We start from the raw sequence: 16,675 nt of genomic DNA, 5'->3' as shown, positions 1-16,675 counted from the left end.
GACAATATATATATACATATATATATGGCACAAGTGCCCCTGGTTTTGCGTTTGCTGCTTAGGTAGAATGATCTGCCAGCCTGGCTCTCCAGAAAGCTCAGTTTGCAGGAAGTCTCCTTTTAGCCCATATTCCTCATAGATGCGCAAGGAAGTAGGGACAAAGGGGCCTTGTGATCTCTTGGTATGGTTTGCAGCTTTAAAAATAACCCACATGAAATAGGAAATTAGTGATGTGATTCCTCCAGTCGTCCTCTTGGTGGAGTGGAAGCTGAGCAGCAGGTCTCAAGAACAGGGTTTGCCCTCATCCTCTTCTGATCCCTTTGAGCAAAAGGCAAGCATTTTCTGAGCTGGTAGGAGAGGATGTGACAGCAAAGGGGAAATGAGAGGAAGGAGAATAAAGGGCTGCACACAGAGGTGATACCCTTCAGGGTAAAGCTTGCTAGCTGAAGATTTCCCTTGTTTGTGACTGGGTGTTAAGAGCAGCGAGGCAACAAAAGGCTTTTTATTTAAGGTGCTGGCACTTCAGGAGAAAATGAGAAGAAAGGTGCTAAAAGCAAAATACATGGTTTTGTTTTTGGTTTTTTTTTTCTTTTTCTGTCTTCTCCCCCTTAAATTTCACAGCCTGAACTTCCTCAGTTTAAACTCCTGCCAGCACGGGTCTGACAGGAGAGTTGCCAGCCAGCCCCAGACAGGTTGGGAACCCCGAGGCTCAGCAGGGTGGATGCACTGGGGCTGCCTGGGGCAGCTCCCTGCACATCAGGTCGCAAGGCCACCTCGGGCCTCCTGCACTGCCCTCGCCTGGACTGCAAGCCTCCAGGCCGCAGGGGTGCACGGTGTTCATGGTTGGTGAAAATTGATTTGTTGTTACTGGCAAGATGGTGAAAAGGTGCTGCAGTCATCCTCCCTGGCAGGCTCCAGGTCCAAAGCAAAGGCCCACGGCAGAGGCTGTGAGGAGATGAGGCGGCCCTATGGCTTTTGGTGAGGAGGGCAGCGGCAGAGGGCAGAGGTGCAGGGCTGCCACCACCTGAGTCCACTGACCTCACTGGGACACCCAGGACAGTGTGCATCTTCGTGGAAAAAAGCTGAGCTCAGAACATGTATTTTCAGCTAGGCTTCCTAAGGAAATGAAGAGTCTGTCACTTCTCGTCTACCCATCTGTCCCCATCAACCTTTGAATCTGCTGGCGACTTGAAAGCGAGTTTGATGAAGCGTTGCAAGTCTGAACATCGGATTTCTAATTGTGAAAATGGGGAGCTGAGAAGTGATGAGGAACACACAGTGATGCACAAACACCCTCCAACAGAGGGACAGACAGGAGGACCCAGCAGTGACCCCAGTTTGGAAGCCCCTCATCAGCCTCTGCAAACGGTGTTTCTTTAGAGAACTCCCAAAGGGAACGAGCTCAGCTAAATGAAGCAGAAACCATGGCATAAAACTGAAATACATGGTTTTGTTCAGTGCGTGGAATGACTTGTTTCATCCTCAGCCTCCTTTTCTCTGACCAGTGTAAAGGAATCTTGTAAGAAAACACAACAGAAAAGGAGGAAATCTGCCTTGCTGTGAAGATGGAAGTGCTTTACCTACACCTTTTGTGCATGTATGCCTGCACATGTGCATGTGTGAGACCTCACTTGAATCTTATTTAGCTATCAGAAACCATTGATGTGCTTAGCAGCTTCTTGCACATAATGGCTTCAAAAGCATACAGCCAACTCCGTATGCCTACTGGCGTTATAAAGGCTTTCCCTTTTCTCACCTTCTGACTGTCTGCTTTTCTAAATGGCATGCTCCTTATGTCAGGGTCTCTTTCTCCCTCTCTGTATGAAGTGTTCCTGGCATATATTTTGAACACTGCTGTGACCACTTACTAAATGCCAAAGCAAGAACTTTCATGCCTCCATTTCTCCCATTCACTGCCATCCACATTTTGACTGAAATAGTTGTCTGTGGGGAGATGGGGGGACAGATGATGGCCCCAAGCTTTGCCACAACCTGTGGTGTCTATCCAAGTGTTTCTGCTGGCAATACAGATGTCCTGCCACTGGGCATGCCCAGAGCATCAGCTCATCTGGCACTGAGCTGAGTTTTTCCAGACTTTACTATCAGGATGGCTGCTGCCTTCACTCTGCATAGCCAGCTGTGGGTAGAATCTTTTGCCACCAGGGGTGTGCACTTTGAATTGCAGGTCTGAGAAGACCAGGAGTTGGTCTGAGGATGGGAAGGAATATCAAAGAATCAAGCAATCTAGGGAAAAGTGTTATTCTTACAGGGAAACAGCCTTTGCTAGTCCCCAACAGACATGAGGCAGTGTTTGGTGTGAGCTAACAGGGTGACAGCATCACAGATGAGCTGCTGCAGCTCTTCCACTTCTACGCAGTGCAAATGAACACAATCGTGCTTCCCCTGAGCAGGGAGGGAGTGAGAATTTTAGTAAATGTGACTTGTTAATGGTCTGAGTCTGCAGGAAAAAAACTCAGCCTTGGCTCCTTAGAAGGACGTTAGGGAAGAGCATGATATTGTAATGGGATAATGAGTGTTGAACTATGAAAGTATTTCATTACCAGCATCCTCTCCCCGTACAGCCCCAACCTGCTGCAGCTATGATGTGCTCCTGACCAGAAAAGTCATCATGAGATCATCCTGCCTGTGGAAGAGAGCGGTTGGTTGTGTTTCTGCTGGAGACTGGAGACTCTTTGCCCATGCCTTGATTCATGGAGCTTTCCCTCCTAAGCCAGTGGTGACTTCCAGCGATGAAAGGTGATGGAGGAGATGGCGCTGATTCAGAGGCAGAGTTGAACCACGAGGGATCAGAGCTGCAGCTCCACATCTCACGCCATGGGCTGGGGAGTGCAGGTGCCTGTGCAGCCAGAGGGCAGCATCCATGTGTGGCAGCCTCAGCCCTTGAGCTCCCAACAGAGCCAGCTTACCAAGGGCACAGCAAGCCGCCAGAGGTAGCTTGTGTGATGCTGAAAGAGATATTTAATTCTCTCCCTGCATTCTTGCCTCAGTAGTGAGGATAATGAGTCTTCCCTTCTCTTTGTCTGTTTGCTTTGCATATAAGCCTTGCAGGCTCTGGCACATCCCAGACACCACAGGGATCCACAGTGCACTGGGGGCTAAAATTCAACCTTTGCATGGCTACTGCAAATCTGTTGTCTTATGAATTTTCCCAGAAGTCAGGCCTTTGCACAACAGCATCTCCTGCTCACCCTTCATGGAACAGCTGGCTCCTTCCTCTCACATTCTTCCTTCCCCCTCCTCCAAAAGCACTGAGCAGCTGAGCTCCATGCCCCTGTGGCTGCACTGCCGGAGCTTTCCCTGCTGCTAGGGAAGAGGGCACCTGCTTTCCTCTTGGCTGAAAAGACTGTTTTGCAGGCTTCCATTTTTAGCACCAATGAATCACATTGCCTCTACTGATAGCAGAGAAGGAAGACCTGAGCAGCCCTTATCACTGCTGTTTGCTTCTGACCAGAGAGGTTTCATTGAGTCGTGCTCAGACTGCATCCGTGCCTGGGGTTTAATCCTGCACAGTGCTGACCAAGCTGCTGCACAGCCTTAGCTCGCTTCATCTGCCCTGAGGGTGTGCAGTGAGCTCTTGCCCCACATCTCTCTGCTCAGCCCCGCAGGATTTACTCACATAAGCAGGCAGGTGGCAAGTGCTGTCTCCTTCATTCATGCTCCATTCTGTTCCTTGTTGCAGTTGATATCTGAGACACGGCCTCCTTTGTGGCGAGAAGGATTCCATCCTACCAAAGGCAAAACTCATTTACCTCAGGAAGAGCTATCAGCTAGAAAACTGTGGGCCCCCAGCTCCTCTTTTCCCTCCATCCTTCAGATGGGGCACTGAGGTGTGAGGTGCCTGCCCCCACCTTTGACACAAGCAGACAGTCTCTTAAAACACACGAGTTCTTTATTTGTTTAATCAGTTTACATTCCACAATTGACAGTTCACTTATTTATTTCTTAGTTTTCCATGAAAAGGTTGTTTAGTTAGTTACCAGACAGGACTGTAATTGATGGAAATACAGAGTTCTTTGCCAGTTTGGATAGAAACAAACCCAACCATAAATAAATAAATAAACAAATAAATAATGAAAAGAAAACTGTTAGATGTAGCCAGTTTTTTGACAAACTCCTGTGATGCTTTTTGCAACTTTTGCCATTTCAAAGTCACAGGGGTTTCTCAATTCCCTATGTTAGTTCCCTGATCTAAACCCTGCCACGAAAATTATCCTTCAGGGCCGTAGTCCTGCAAACACGAATGCACGTACCCAAATGCCCGTGTCTGCAGATTAGCACCTTGGATGATAACGGAGCAAGAAGTTCCGCTTTGTGTCGTATTTAAACAACTTTGTTCGCCTCTTCTGCAGTAACTTAGAGGAAGCAATGGAAAGTACAATACATTTGATATGATGGAGCATCACTTTTGAAATTAGCCAACACATTCACGCTGTCCTAGAATGACCTAAGGCAGTAGTCATTCATTGTTATTTTATGTTAGCACCAATGGCTACAGGAGCCACTCTGCTTCTTGCAGCAGTGCAGAAGTAAAAACCCTTGCAGTACATCCCACCCTCGATTACTCCTGACAACTGGATGTTAACATCCCAAAGTCAGCTATTTCTTTATTGGCTAGAGAGTGCTCCTCTTGGCTGAGCGACTTCATTCATACTTCAGATGTCCTTGGCAATGCCTGAAGCATAATCAGAAATGAACACATTTCTGGATTTTCAAAATACCCTAAAGTTTAGTATATTTTAATATAATTCCCAGTCTAGCAAAGCAATTAGGCATGTGCCTAGCTTTAAGCATGGTGATAACATCGTTAATGGGACATTCATGCTTGAAATTAGGCAAGTGCTTACGTGCTTTGTGGGATCAAAGCTTTATAGCAGCATTCTGATGAAGACAGGACCTCCTGAGTGTCCTCATCCTGGCTTTCACCTTCACAGCCACTGCAGATTTGGACAAACCAGCTGCAGTCTGGGAGTTGGAAAATGCTGAAAATAAGTGGCTCTATTTGCAGCTAGTGGAAGTTTGTGAGGGGCACCAAACTGCTAGACATCACATCTCTTCCCAGGCTTTTGGTTTCCTGCTTCTAAAATGGCTATAATACTGACCTGCTTCTAACAGGTCTGATGTGACTCACATTTACAGTATTTTCTGAAGAGAAAACATGCTAGGAAAATGAAACATATGGATGCAATTCTCTGAATATGCCTGAGTTGTGTAGCATTAGAAAAGACCTAGTCTTTTCTAATCTAGCTTTGATATGCGTGTGCTGCACTTAGAAGGAACATAAGCATCTGGCCGAGATGCATTCACATGACAAATGCCTTGTACCAGTCATATCATTGTACTTGGGAGTACCCTCAAGAAGTGGAAGGCGTTTAAGGGAAGTACGATGCTAAGCCTCCCAAACTGTCAGTTAGAGAAAGCAGTGACTGCAACTTTTGTCATCACTGAATGATGGAGATGTTATGGGATTCACTTCCTTTCAGCAAAAAGATGCTTTTTGTGAAGGAACAGAGAATTGACAAGGGAGTTATGGAAAGGGGAACCCTCCAAAAATGTTTGCCTAGTGTGGTAAGCCATGGCTAGGGCAAGTATTATTTGTGGCAGAAGAAATTCCACGTGTCCACATGAGGTGCACCAGCTGTGGACAAGAGAGTACAATGTGTCTGGTTTCTCACTCACCCCTGCCTCCATGGCTGTAAGTATTTGCTGCAGGATTGCACGATGCCACAAGCATGAGACTGGGAGAAGTCAGACCCAACAGGCCTACAATGGCAGCATGGACTGTGAGGGACACGGTGGGCACCCACAAGGTGACACATCCGCCTTCCCAAGTGAGATGGCCACACATGCTGTGCCTGTTCTGCCTGCCTCTGGGATCAGTTTGGTGCCAAGGCCTAGCTGCTGTCCCACAGGAGGCTGTACACTCACTCCCCGCTGCGGAGTCACAGGAGCAATTATGGCTTTCATTAGGAGGTGAGACGGCTTTTTTAAGAGAAAGTGGAATGTTCTGCAGGAAGATAATCCAAATGTGGCATGGAGAATGCAGCAGGGAGGACAGTGCTCAAGTCTGGATGCACATGGCTGTTGTAAAGAACTGGGACGGCATCACCCCACAAATCCTCCCTCCCATGTGATGTTGTACAGAGACTTTATCACCTTTTAACAAGAGGTTGACCTCGACAGTAAACCTCTGAGAAGTCTGCAAAGCCATTGTGGGACACAGTGAGCAACATTTACATCCACAGCAAAAGCTGGGTCCCATATCCCAGGACCGTCCCCATCCGTCTCCCAGAAAAGGAATGGGAGAGGACAAACACAAAATTTTAGGATTGTACTCAAAAGTCGTGCAGCAAATGATGCTGAATCCTTAAGTTCGATTTATTTGCAAGCTCCTCCTCATTTCCAGAGTTCGCTCTTATAGCCTTTATTTCTTTTTCACAGACATCTCAAATAACAAAACAGTCACATATGCAAGAGTCAGTTCAGAATGGGATTTAGAGATAAACATCTTTACAGGAAGCATCTCTATATTCTCACACAGAGAAAGGAAAAGGGACAGAGATATACACATCTGAGGCCTTAAAAAAGGGGAAGGGACGACAGGAGAGGAACATTAGAATGAAACAGTACAGACTGGACAGGAAGGTACTTTGCTGGAAAATAAGTTCTTATCCCTTGAACTCAGTTTTCTCATCCATTTCCTTGCCGGTCTTTCCCGAAGTATCAATACACAGAATTACATATTTACTGTATAGGTTCCTACAGGCCATCTGAAGTCCTTCTCGCCATAACCTGAACAGCTTTTTAAAAAATAAATTTGTTCTGAGAGATGGGCAAGCACTGGCAAGTCCCTGACTTAAATCTAGCTGTGGAAATAAATAGTAGCCACCATCTGTTGCCACCGCAAAAAGTTCACTTAGACCTGGAGCTTTTAGGAATTGGTTTAATTCCTCCACTCCTTGGTCTGTGTTTCGTCAGGTAAAATATGGGAATATATAAGTGCTTCAGAGTTCTTACACTTGATTAATTTGCTGTTCTTCCCAGACCAGTTTGGTCTCAATACCTGATTTCAGCTCTGAGAGACTCTCACCATGAGATGGAGACATGTATTCAGCCTTGGCAGAGCAGCTTTCTCAATAGTACAGTCACAGTTCATTCTCTTGTTGAGTCCCTGGTTCAGTTTTTCTGAGGACAACGATAATCCCAACAATAAGGGATGAAATTGCAATCTCTTTAATCTCCATGTAAGCTGTTTGTAAAGCAGTTATTAACATTGAAAAATACAAATAGGAAATTACCTAAACTGTACCTTGGAGCGGAATTTTTTGATTCTTACTAGCAGCTAGATGACATTTTCTAGGCCAGTATGGAAATAAAGAGCAAGAGAGTAACCTCAGAACAGTTTAGCAATTTAAACTTTTAGAATGCCAACTCATTCACTGGGCTGCTTCAGAAATGGTCAAAGATCTCTGACGTTCAGCACTGGCACCATCCAGTGATCTATGACTGGAGACAACCATAAAGAACCCACATCAAATGCAATTTTTGCAGGAACTGGGGGAATCCCTATGCTTTGCAGTTGTGTTGTTATGTGGGGAGGGGAAGACTGCTGTGAACCTCTCATTTTGCTCCAGCAGTCTTCCACTTTTAACACCTGCATGCTGTGTGGGGGGTACAGAGCCACAACAGATCTCCGCATGGATACTCTTCTGCACAAGGTGCCTGAGTCTTCCCACTGGAATTTGGAATCTTTTAGGATCTCAGAACCACCCAAGATAGGTGAGCGGTCACTCCGTGGAGGGAGAAGAAGCTCCTAAAGCTGAGTTAGAGCTAGTTTTACTGAGTCACCACCGAGAAGCAAATGTCTCTCTTCACTAACTGTACAAGACACCAAGGCAGATAAGCCTGTCAACACCAGCAGCTCAGTTAAGTGCCCAAGGTTAATGGGGATGAATTCAGATCAGAAAATCCAGGCCTTTGTGTAGCTGTGCAGCTTGACCTCACCCACAGAGAAACACCTCACAGATGTACACTTAGTGCAGAAAAGCATCTGTACAAAGGGCTTCTTGATAAAGAGTAAGTGCACCTATTTAGAGAGCTAAGGTGGAACTGAAATTCTATCATGGCTTTTCCAGTCCATTTCTCTTCCTTAGAGAAGCCCTTGAGATCCAGTCCTCCGACTGGATGTGAGTGTGTGGGTGTGCATGCTGCTGACTGGTGCAATGGCAGAATTGGGATTTTCCTGGGAAATAATACTGTTTAATTTGCTTTAATTTAAATCTGAGATACATGGGGATTGTGGAAGAGAAACAGTCCTTTGCCTGAAATCCTGTACATCGGCCTCAGCTTATTTCAGGCAATCATGACTCTGTGGACATTTTTCATAAATTTACAAATATATATACATATATATACATATATACACATATCTGTGTATCAGCCTATGGGCTACATTTACCACTGCATTGTTCCAGCCACACAGAAGTATAATGGTTGGTTATTTTTACAAAAAAAAGAAACATTGGCATAAATTTGAAGTGACTTAGTAGTGGCTATCACCATATCTATGCAAAAGCTCCTGAAATGGGCTGAATATAAATACAGCCTGCCTTGCAGAAGTTCCCCCGCCACGTGTACACATAAATAGAAACACAGAACTGTTAAGGTTGGAAAAGACCACTAAGATCATCCAGTCTAACCGTCAGCCCATCCTCACCATGCCCACTGATCACGTCCCTCAGTGCCACATCTGCCCTCTTCCTGAACACCTCCAATGACAAGGACTAATGAGAGGTGTCTAAAGAGGACCCTGTTTTACAGTTTTAATGAAGCAAACTTCCCACTGACTCTACTGGTCTGTGATCAAGGGAAATTTCACTTCAAAAGAAGCTGAAAGCTCAACTGTACCTATTTCCTAGTTTAGGTACAGTTTACAGCTTTGAAAGTTGTAACTTCCGCCAAAGATCTCAAAATCCTTTAAAGTAATTCAAGTTACTGTACAAAAGTATCTTCAAAAGTCCCCAAATATACTTTTTGTGTGTGTGTAAGTAGGGGGAATTCTGTCCTGCAGAACACAAAAACATGAACACAAACATATTAAGTGATGGAAATTGCCGAGTAAAAATAGTAACAGTTTAAATTAGATGTCTGTGATTGTTATTGGTGCCCAGGAGTTATAAATAATTCAGTACCTCCTTGCTCAAAAGTCTGAGGCTGCACTTCTACTTTGTTGTTATGATTACCTGATTTTTTTTTTCTTATGATCTATATTGTTAAAAGAAAACTCTTCATAAAAATGTAGTCTTATGCTCTACAGCCAGATGAAAACTATTCTTCAGACACAACTTCACAGGAGCTTAAGCAAATTAGGAGCATGCATGGTTTTTAAAAATGATGCTGGCACCAAGAACATTCAGCGTTATACTCCTATTCACTGTCTGAACAGAGACTGGAAGCTGTGGTTCTTCTGTGTAATTGGTCCCAGGAAACTGAGCCCAGTGTGGCTGACACTTCTTGGTGTCTACATCCCCTTGAAACCAGAGCTAAACCTGCAGGTCACACTGCTTTTTGACTCTATCAGAATCACTTGATGTTTGGGAAGTTCTGACCAGTTGGCAAAATAACAAGGCCACTTGAAAGGAATTGCTTTTGCAGCACTATTCCCATGCCACGGGATGTGAAGCTCCCTGCAGTGCTGAGCCCCATTTCGTGCAGCCATGGCAATGCCAGCAGTGAACCACAGCTCTCAGCAGAGGACAGAAATAAGATTCAGGCAGTACAACGCTGCCCCTCATTCAGCAACATTTCTACCTAAGGGGATTGTAAACTTTTCTGAGTTGGAGGTGGTATGATGCCATTTTTTCTCTCCAATATGAACACTGGCCATCTGTTTTACAGAAACACCTTGTAAGTACAGGTTGCAAGAAGCAATTTGCAAACACCAAGGCTCTCCTGATGGGATTTCACTTTTTTTTTTCCTTTAGCCTTACTCGCTCAAAAAGAACATCCCATTTGTACCACACGAGTGGTTACTGCTGGGGTCTGTAGCATTAGAAATTAGTGAGGACTTGTGGGCACAGCTGTTTTCTGAGGTAGAATTGCCAGCTCAAGTCTGGCTGGATGCAGAAGTAGGTCTGCAGAAATCCCATATTTAAGAGCACCAGTAGTGAGGTCTGGAGTCTTGCAGTGGTGTTTCAGGATGCTACTGCTGTGAGCTGCTGCCTGCCCCCCAATCTGCTGGATATATCCTGCCAAAGGCAGAGCAGGCAGAAAGAAACATGTATCTAGGCTGCTTCCTTTTCCTACACCTCTGGGATTAGAACAACACAGGCAGCTCTTCTCTAAATATTCAAATACTTTCTAGTGGCAAGTATCCAATTCACACCAGCTCTGTTGTGCCTCCCCACTTCTCTTCAGCAGAGATTTTATGTGTGATCTGCATACACGACCTAACACAGATGCAGAAGACACCTGAATGGCACTGCAACTCCTAAGTACGAAAGGACAGAAAACAAACTATTATGTTGCATTTTGCTATCTACTTCCTCTGCACATATTTCCAGGTTACCCACATCCTGGGATATGAATGTTTGTGTGAGGCAAAGGAAGGAGGGGAGTGAGGGTGTCCGCATATATACACCCTAATCTAGAAAAGTTTGGAGGGTGTTTTGTGCCACTGTGCAGGAGAGTTAATCAGTAAAAGAAAGACATAAAAGTACAGTCTGGGCAGGGATTGACAGCTCAGACTCCTGATGCTGTGGGTGTCATTGGATTGTCCTCACGTAACTCAACCACTGCCCATCAAGTCTGACTTAAAGCAACTGCTGCTTGATTTCGTTTTTTTTCACTCCCCACCTCCCCCTGAGGATAACCTATCTGAGCCGCAGTTGTTTTCATTCCCAGTCTCTTCTTAGCAAGAAAGGACAATTGATCTGTGACTCTGGAGTGCTTTACTAAAGGTGACCAGCATTTCATTTCCCTCTTGTGGCCTATACTGAGGCAGTAGTCCAGGCTTTTTCTGTAAGTAAAATCCTAAAAATGTGCAAGGCATACTGCACTTTAACTAGCAGCATTCTGTCAGGTTCCAGTTCTCCCACCAATGTCAACAGCAAGCTTGTCAGAGCCCACTGGCACCAGCAGTTGGTCCTTTGTTTTAAAAAGCATTGCAATCTCTAGCTAAGGCGCCGAAGAAAGCTACAGGCTTGGGGTATTAGAGATTTGGGAAGGAAGATAGAACGGGAAACATAAATCAGGGAAAAAACAGATAATATCTGATTTCTTTATAAAGCAAATCATTAGATAAATGCATATATGAGCAAGCATTTCATTTTCAGCACTAACCAGGACAGCACTGAAATATTTTTTGAGGCACCTGATCCAAAAGTCACTGGAGCAAAAGTGAAGCTTTCTATGGACTTCAGTGTATGTAATATGGAGCATATGCATTGTACTGCTGGCTGTTACTGGGAACTGTGGGGCACTGAGTGTTAAGTCCTCTTTTTATGAGCTTTTCAGCTGGCCTTGGATATTCACCCATCACTAACCTTTACATGCTGAATGTGCTTCATGCAGGTTTTTTACTCCTCGTCTCTCAGTGGTGCCTGGCAATCATTCAGAAATGTCTCAGTTTTTTACCTTGAACCTTTCCTTGCTGACTGGATGAATGCAACAGAAAGGGCTGTGAAAGAGTGCAAGTCCTGGGGGTAAGGAAATGCGGTGCTGATACACAGGCATGATTTGTGTGAATTCACCCAAGCAGCTCTATTGCCCTTCTAGGCCTATGTAGAGACACAAAGAAGAAAGAGCCCAAATAATGTATGTCTTTATTTAAGCTATACTTGGTAACATATTATTTCCTCTCCATTTTGCTCCTGGGAGTTAGCTTGGCACTCAAGAATTAAGGACAGATTACAGTGATTTTCTTCTGAGCTCTGCTTATCAGTGGGGCTCCAGGGATGAGCCTGGTTTGGAGGTGCTGCATGGTGAGTAAATGGACAGCCATGGAGACACAGTCTTCCAGGAACACTTGGGAATCTGAGATATCCCCTGCATAGCAATCCTTTCCCTTCCCAATGCTGTTTTGCTGATCGTCTGATGAAGTGCACAGCTAGCATGCTACGGCTAAAAGTGCTCCCAAATGACTTGTGTCTACAGGAAAGCAGAATACCTGCACTCTCATGGGTCTCTCCTGGGAGGACAGGATCCTCTGGGTTAGAGGAGTGGACTCTGAGGGTTTTGTTTGTTTTTTTTTTTTTTTTTTGTAATTTATTTTGCTTTGTTTTGTTTTTCTTCTTTTCATTTCTTACTGTAGCTGAAATAACATTTTCTAAAGTAGTGACGGTTTTTTAAAAGCAGTATTTCAAAGAAATTGCCCTGGTCACTGGTGGCTTCAGATCCACTTGTGACTGTTCCTGGGGTAGAGCAAACGAAATAAAAGCCCAACTAGAAATATGACTTGAGGGACCGTACTATTCAGATCAGGGAAGATCTGTGTTCGCAGAAAGGGAGAGAGAAGAGATGATATATACAGGTGGCCACTATGAGTCAGGAGTTTTAACATGCGAATAGCTTTAGCTTGAAGACGGTGTCCTAAGAGTCCATAAGATACGTAGCACATAGATTCCCACAATATATTCCCTTGCAGGGCTCCCACACAGTGCCCTGGCAGGGATAGAAGTAGAAGCCATTGCAACTAACTCACTGCCATCACAGAACCTCACTGTACAAGAACTGGAGGCTCACTGTAAAAAAAAGCCTCAGCCTACACACCACTTGCGCTGGGGCAATTCACCCCACTTCCCTGGGAACGGCTTCCTGTAAAAGAGAGGGAGCACAAGCACCTGCATCAGGCTAGGACAAGGGTGTCACATTATCTACAAGGACAGGATAGCAAAAGAACAGGGGCTGGACTCAGAAGGAAGCTGAACATCACCCAGAAAAGCACATTCTTAACTTTAAGCATGTGAATGGTCTACCAAAGGCAATGGAATCAGTCACATGTCAGAAGTAAAGTATGTGCTTGAACATTTCCCTGGAGCAGACTGAGAGACAGAGCCAAGACCCTTAACGTGGGGAGCACATCTGACAGATTTTTGACTACTGCTCAGTCTAGTAAACCAGACACTGGTTGGAAAGCTTGAATCTCAGGTCAGAAAGAAATTTCAAAGCCTCCCAAAAATGCAGAAAGTTGGAGTAGGTGGGAATGCGCTTTGGCTCTGGATGTACATAGTCACTAACCATCACAGATCTGTCTCCAGGTGTATCTTGGGTCAGCCCTGCTCTGGAGATGAGCACGGGACTAAGCTAAGGCTCTCGCCCACCTCACACTGCTCACGGCCCTTTGGGGCTCCTCCTGAGGCTGTGAGCAACACAGAGAGAAATTAAAAAAATCCTAAGGGCTTTTGCCCCTGTTTCAGTCAAAGACGTGCACCAAAATTTTTGCCTGGACAGGTGGTCCTTTAGGATCCAGTCTGACATTAAAGTTCTGTATTCACCTGCTGCTTCAAGCACTTACACCCACACTTTTAACACACATGCTCATACAGGCCTGAGAGGCTGTGCTATAATGAGTGGAAAATCACAAATTGGGCCTAAAGATAAGATCCAGGGTTAACACTTCTCTGCTGTAAAGCAAAATGAGTGTAACCCTCTCCCACAGTCACCAAACACAGGCCAGCACTCAGCTCATATACAGCTTGTAAACCAACCAACACCTTCAGAGAGTACTTCATCAAGGCAGATCTATTTTCATGCCAGCTGCAGAGAGAAGAGTTGAGAGTCCATGAAATGGCAAAATGACTTCAATTTCTTTCAATCTTACTGCTATAGCTCCTTCAAAACTCCACCTGAAAAGCATACACTTTGTGAATTGTCACGGCTCACACAAGGCATACACCACCACAGGAGCTGTCATACTGCTTTCCACGTCACAGCACCCAATGGCAGATGCCAGCTAGAAACCCCTCTGACTTTTGGTCTAGTAAGGTCACTGCAGATACCTCTATTCACATGAAAGAGTTTCCCTATCACACTCAGAACTGCAGAGGAAGAAGAAAGTTTGTGTTCAAAGGTGTTTTAATGAAACAAGTACCAGTTTCGTAAAGCATTAACACCTTTATGAGAAGTTGCTTTTTCTCAAAATCTTTCATAGTATGAAATTTTTCACATTTTTAAAGGTCTCTTTTAGTTTTCAGTTATTGGCTTTATGCTTTCGGTTTCAATTTAGCTTTCCAAGAATTGTTTTTATTTTTAATTTCCTTCTGTCCAGTGGTAACTCATCAGCCTCCTCATCTAGTAAGCATCTGCACGTTTAAACAGTTTCAAAGCTTTTCAGAACACTCTGCTTGAAAACACTGCCAGAGGAAAAAAAATCCAATCTACTTAAAAAGCAAGTTTCTTCAAAAGATTTCCATTTTCAACATGAATCAATAAATACTTACTTTCTCCAGTCAGATCTAATGGAGAATGAAATGACAAAACTTCACTTGCCAGGGATGGCATTTCAGTGGCAACACATTGATTTGGCAGCTGACATTGGCATGTTTTGGGAATTTGTAAACCAAAGAACATAAATGCTAAGTAGCTGAGCAAGAGTGAAAGAAAACCAAATCTACCCTACTCCAAAATAGCCTTCAGAAACTTTATTTCTTTGGACACTGTTAACAAAAAGGAACATCATCACACAAGGTGTAACAGGGAGGGAAAGCAGATCTGGAAGGGGAATGGCTGGCTATGCAATTGGATTGCATAAAAATTATTTCTTGGTTGGATTTTTTTTTAACAAGTCAAAATGCTGCTTCCTGACAGCCACGTAAATAGCATAATCTGGAGTTAATGCCTTTATTTCTGTGCAGGCATCATTTCAGCAGATTGCCTTCTTATCCTTTTGAGATTTCATAGATTCAGGAGATCACAGAATCACAGACCGGCTTACGTTGGTAAGGATCTTAAATCCCATCCAGTTCCAACCCTCAGCCGTGGGTAGGGTTGTCACCCAGAGCCTCCATCCAAACTGGCCTTGAATGCTTCATCCACAACCTCTCTGGGCAGCCTGTTCCAGCACCTCACCACCCTCTGAGTAAAGAACTTTTCCCTAAACCTCCCCTCTTTTGGTATAAAGCCATTCTGCCCTGTCCTATCACTATCAGACTGTGTAAAAAGTCAGTCCTCCTCCTATTTAAAAGCTCCCTTCAAGTATCGGAAGGCCACAATGAGGCCTTTCCAGAGCCTTCTCTTCTCCAAGTGAAACAAGTCCAACACCCTCAGTCTGTCTTCACAGGAGAAGTGCTCCATCCCACTGATCATCTTTGTGGCCCTCCTCTGGACTTGCTCCAACAGCTCCACATTTTCTTGAGCTGTGAGCCCCAGGTCAGGCGCAGCTAGATGATTTTTATCATCAAATGGGAGCTGATGACATGCAGATATCGGGTGTAATAAAAGACTGATGTAATTACCCCTGAATTAAGAGCATGTTGGATTGGCTTGTTTTGTGGGGGACTTTTTTTCCCTGCCCTGTTTCCCTTTGCCTGCTATTTATCTGTGGTGCCATCACTTCCTGAACAGGGCCATTTGGCAGTTGCCTCTTCCAGCTCCCTTTAGTTACAGCCTTGGCCTTTCACCTCACCTTCCCCTCAGCCACTGTTCCCCTGTGAGCAGCTGCTGTCTTCGCAGCCAAAATGCTCTGCTTCCTTCAAAGGTATACATCCCCATCTGTTCTGTTAGCTCTTCTGGGATCTATGACCTGAACGATGGGGAGAGAGGAGTGAAGGGAGAAGGGGGTAACGGGAAGAGGAGTAGCAGGAAAAAGAGAAAGACCAAAAGAGAGAGAGAATCCCACTTGAAGATTCACAATTATATCATACAACGCTTGAGCTCATGGGAAATGGATCTCCATTCTCTGCATCTGACCCTTTCTTTTCCACAGTTCTCTCAGATGGAGAGTGGAGATGTCCAGTGACCTGGGGCAGGTTCCAAAGACAAGATGTGTGAAGTTCTTATTTGGCATACATGAACACAACAAGAGGCTTCTCTTACTTCTCTCTTACAAAAATTTTCTCCCTTTTTCTCTTCAGTAATGGCTTTTGCCCAGTTTTCTCAAACATCCAAAAACTCAGTGTAATCCCAATCCAGTAAATACTCAGGAGGAACAACTGCCAGGGCTCCCCCCACCTCCCTTCTCCCTGGTCAGTCTTCCCTTGGATCCACCATTCTGAGCTCTCGGATGCTCCACGAAAACCAAAACCATCCAGAAATCCACCAGAGGAGACGCACTGTCTCAGACCTGACGGCTTTCTTCACGCTTCTGCAGTCGCCTCAGTCTTGGGCCACAAACACAGCATGGATGGTGTAGTGGACAATCACATTGCAATGTTTTACATTTTTCTCTTTCTTAAAAAAAAAAGAAAAAAAAAAAAGAAAAGGGAAGAAAATGTTATACACACAAGTATCACAGCATTTTCAGAAGGCCTTCTACTGCAATTGCATTAGCAGTTCAGCCTCAGTTGTAAGCCTGGATGTAAGGCAGCTGGAAGATTAAAACCGTACTGTTGGAGAGTCTGCTGAGACATCCTCATGTTGTTTTTTGTTGTTGCTGTTGTTATTTGTTTTCTGGTTTTACTTCGTAAGATCCTTATTTTAAATTGGTTTTGTCTGTTTGCTT

General features: G+C 44.6%; 1 protein-coding gene across 3 annotated transcripts in view; it reads right to left on the bottom strand.

The window, feature by feature from the left end:
• The window catches only part of TMEM178B (transmembrane protein 178B), a 231,434-nt gene that overhangs the window by 4,968 nt on the left and 209,791 nt on the right, over positions 1 to 16,675 (bottom strand). The window contains exon 4 of one of the 3 annotated variants that reach the window (XM_042837941.1): positions 15,297 to 16,404. The exons of the other annotated variants lie outside the window; for them this stretch is intronic. Within the exon in view, the coding sequence (XP_042693875.1) occupies positions 16,292 to 16,404 (113 nt within the window). The 3' untranslated portion in view covers positions 15,297 to 16,291. Of the gene's footprint in view, positions 1 to 15,296; positions 16,405 to 16,675 lie in introns of those variants that run through there. 3 annotated transcript variants of the gene reach the window in all.

The sequence above is a fragment of the Centrocercus urophasianus genome, unplaced genomic scaffold, assembly GCF_019232065.1.
Source record: "Centrocercus urophasianus isolate 14NV4802_14NV808 unplaced genomic scaffold, USGS_Curo_1.0 seq_73, whole genome shotgun sequence".
Lineage (NCBI taxonomy): Eukaryota > Metazoa > Chordata > Aves > Galliformes > Phasianidae > Centrocercus > Centrocercus urophasianus.
The sequence above is the reverse complement of the archived record's forward strand: the minus strand, read 5'-3'. Positions and strand labels throughout refer to the sequence as shown.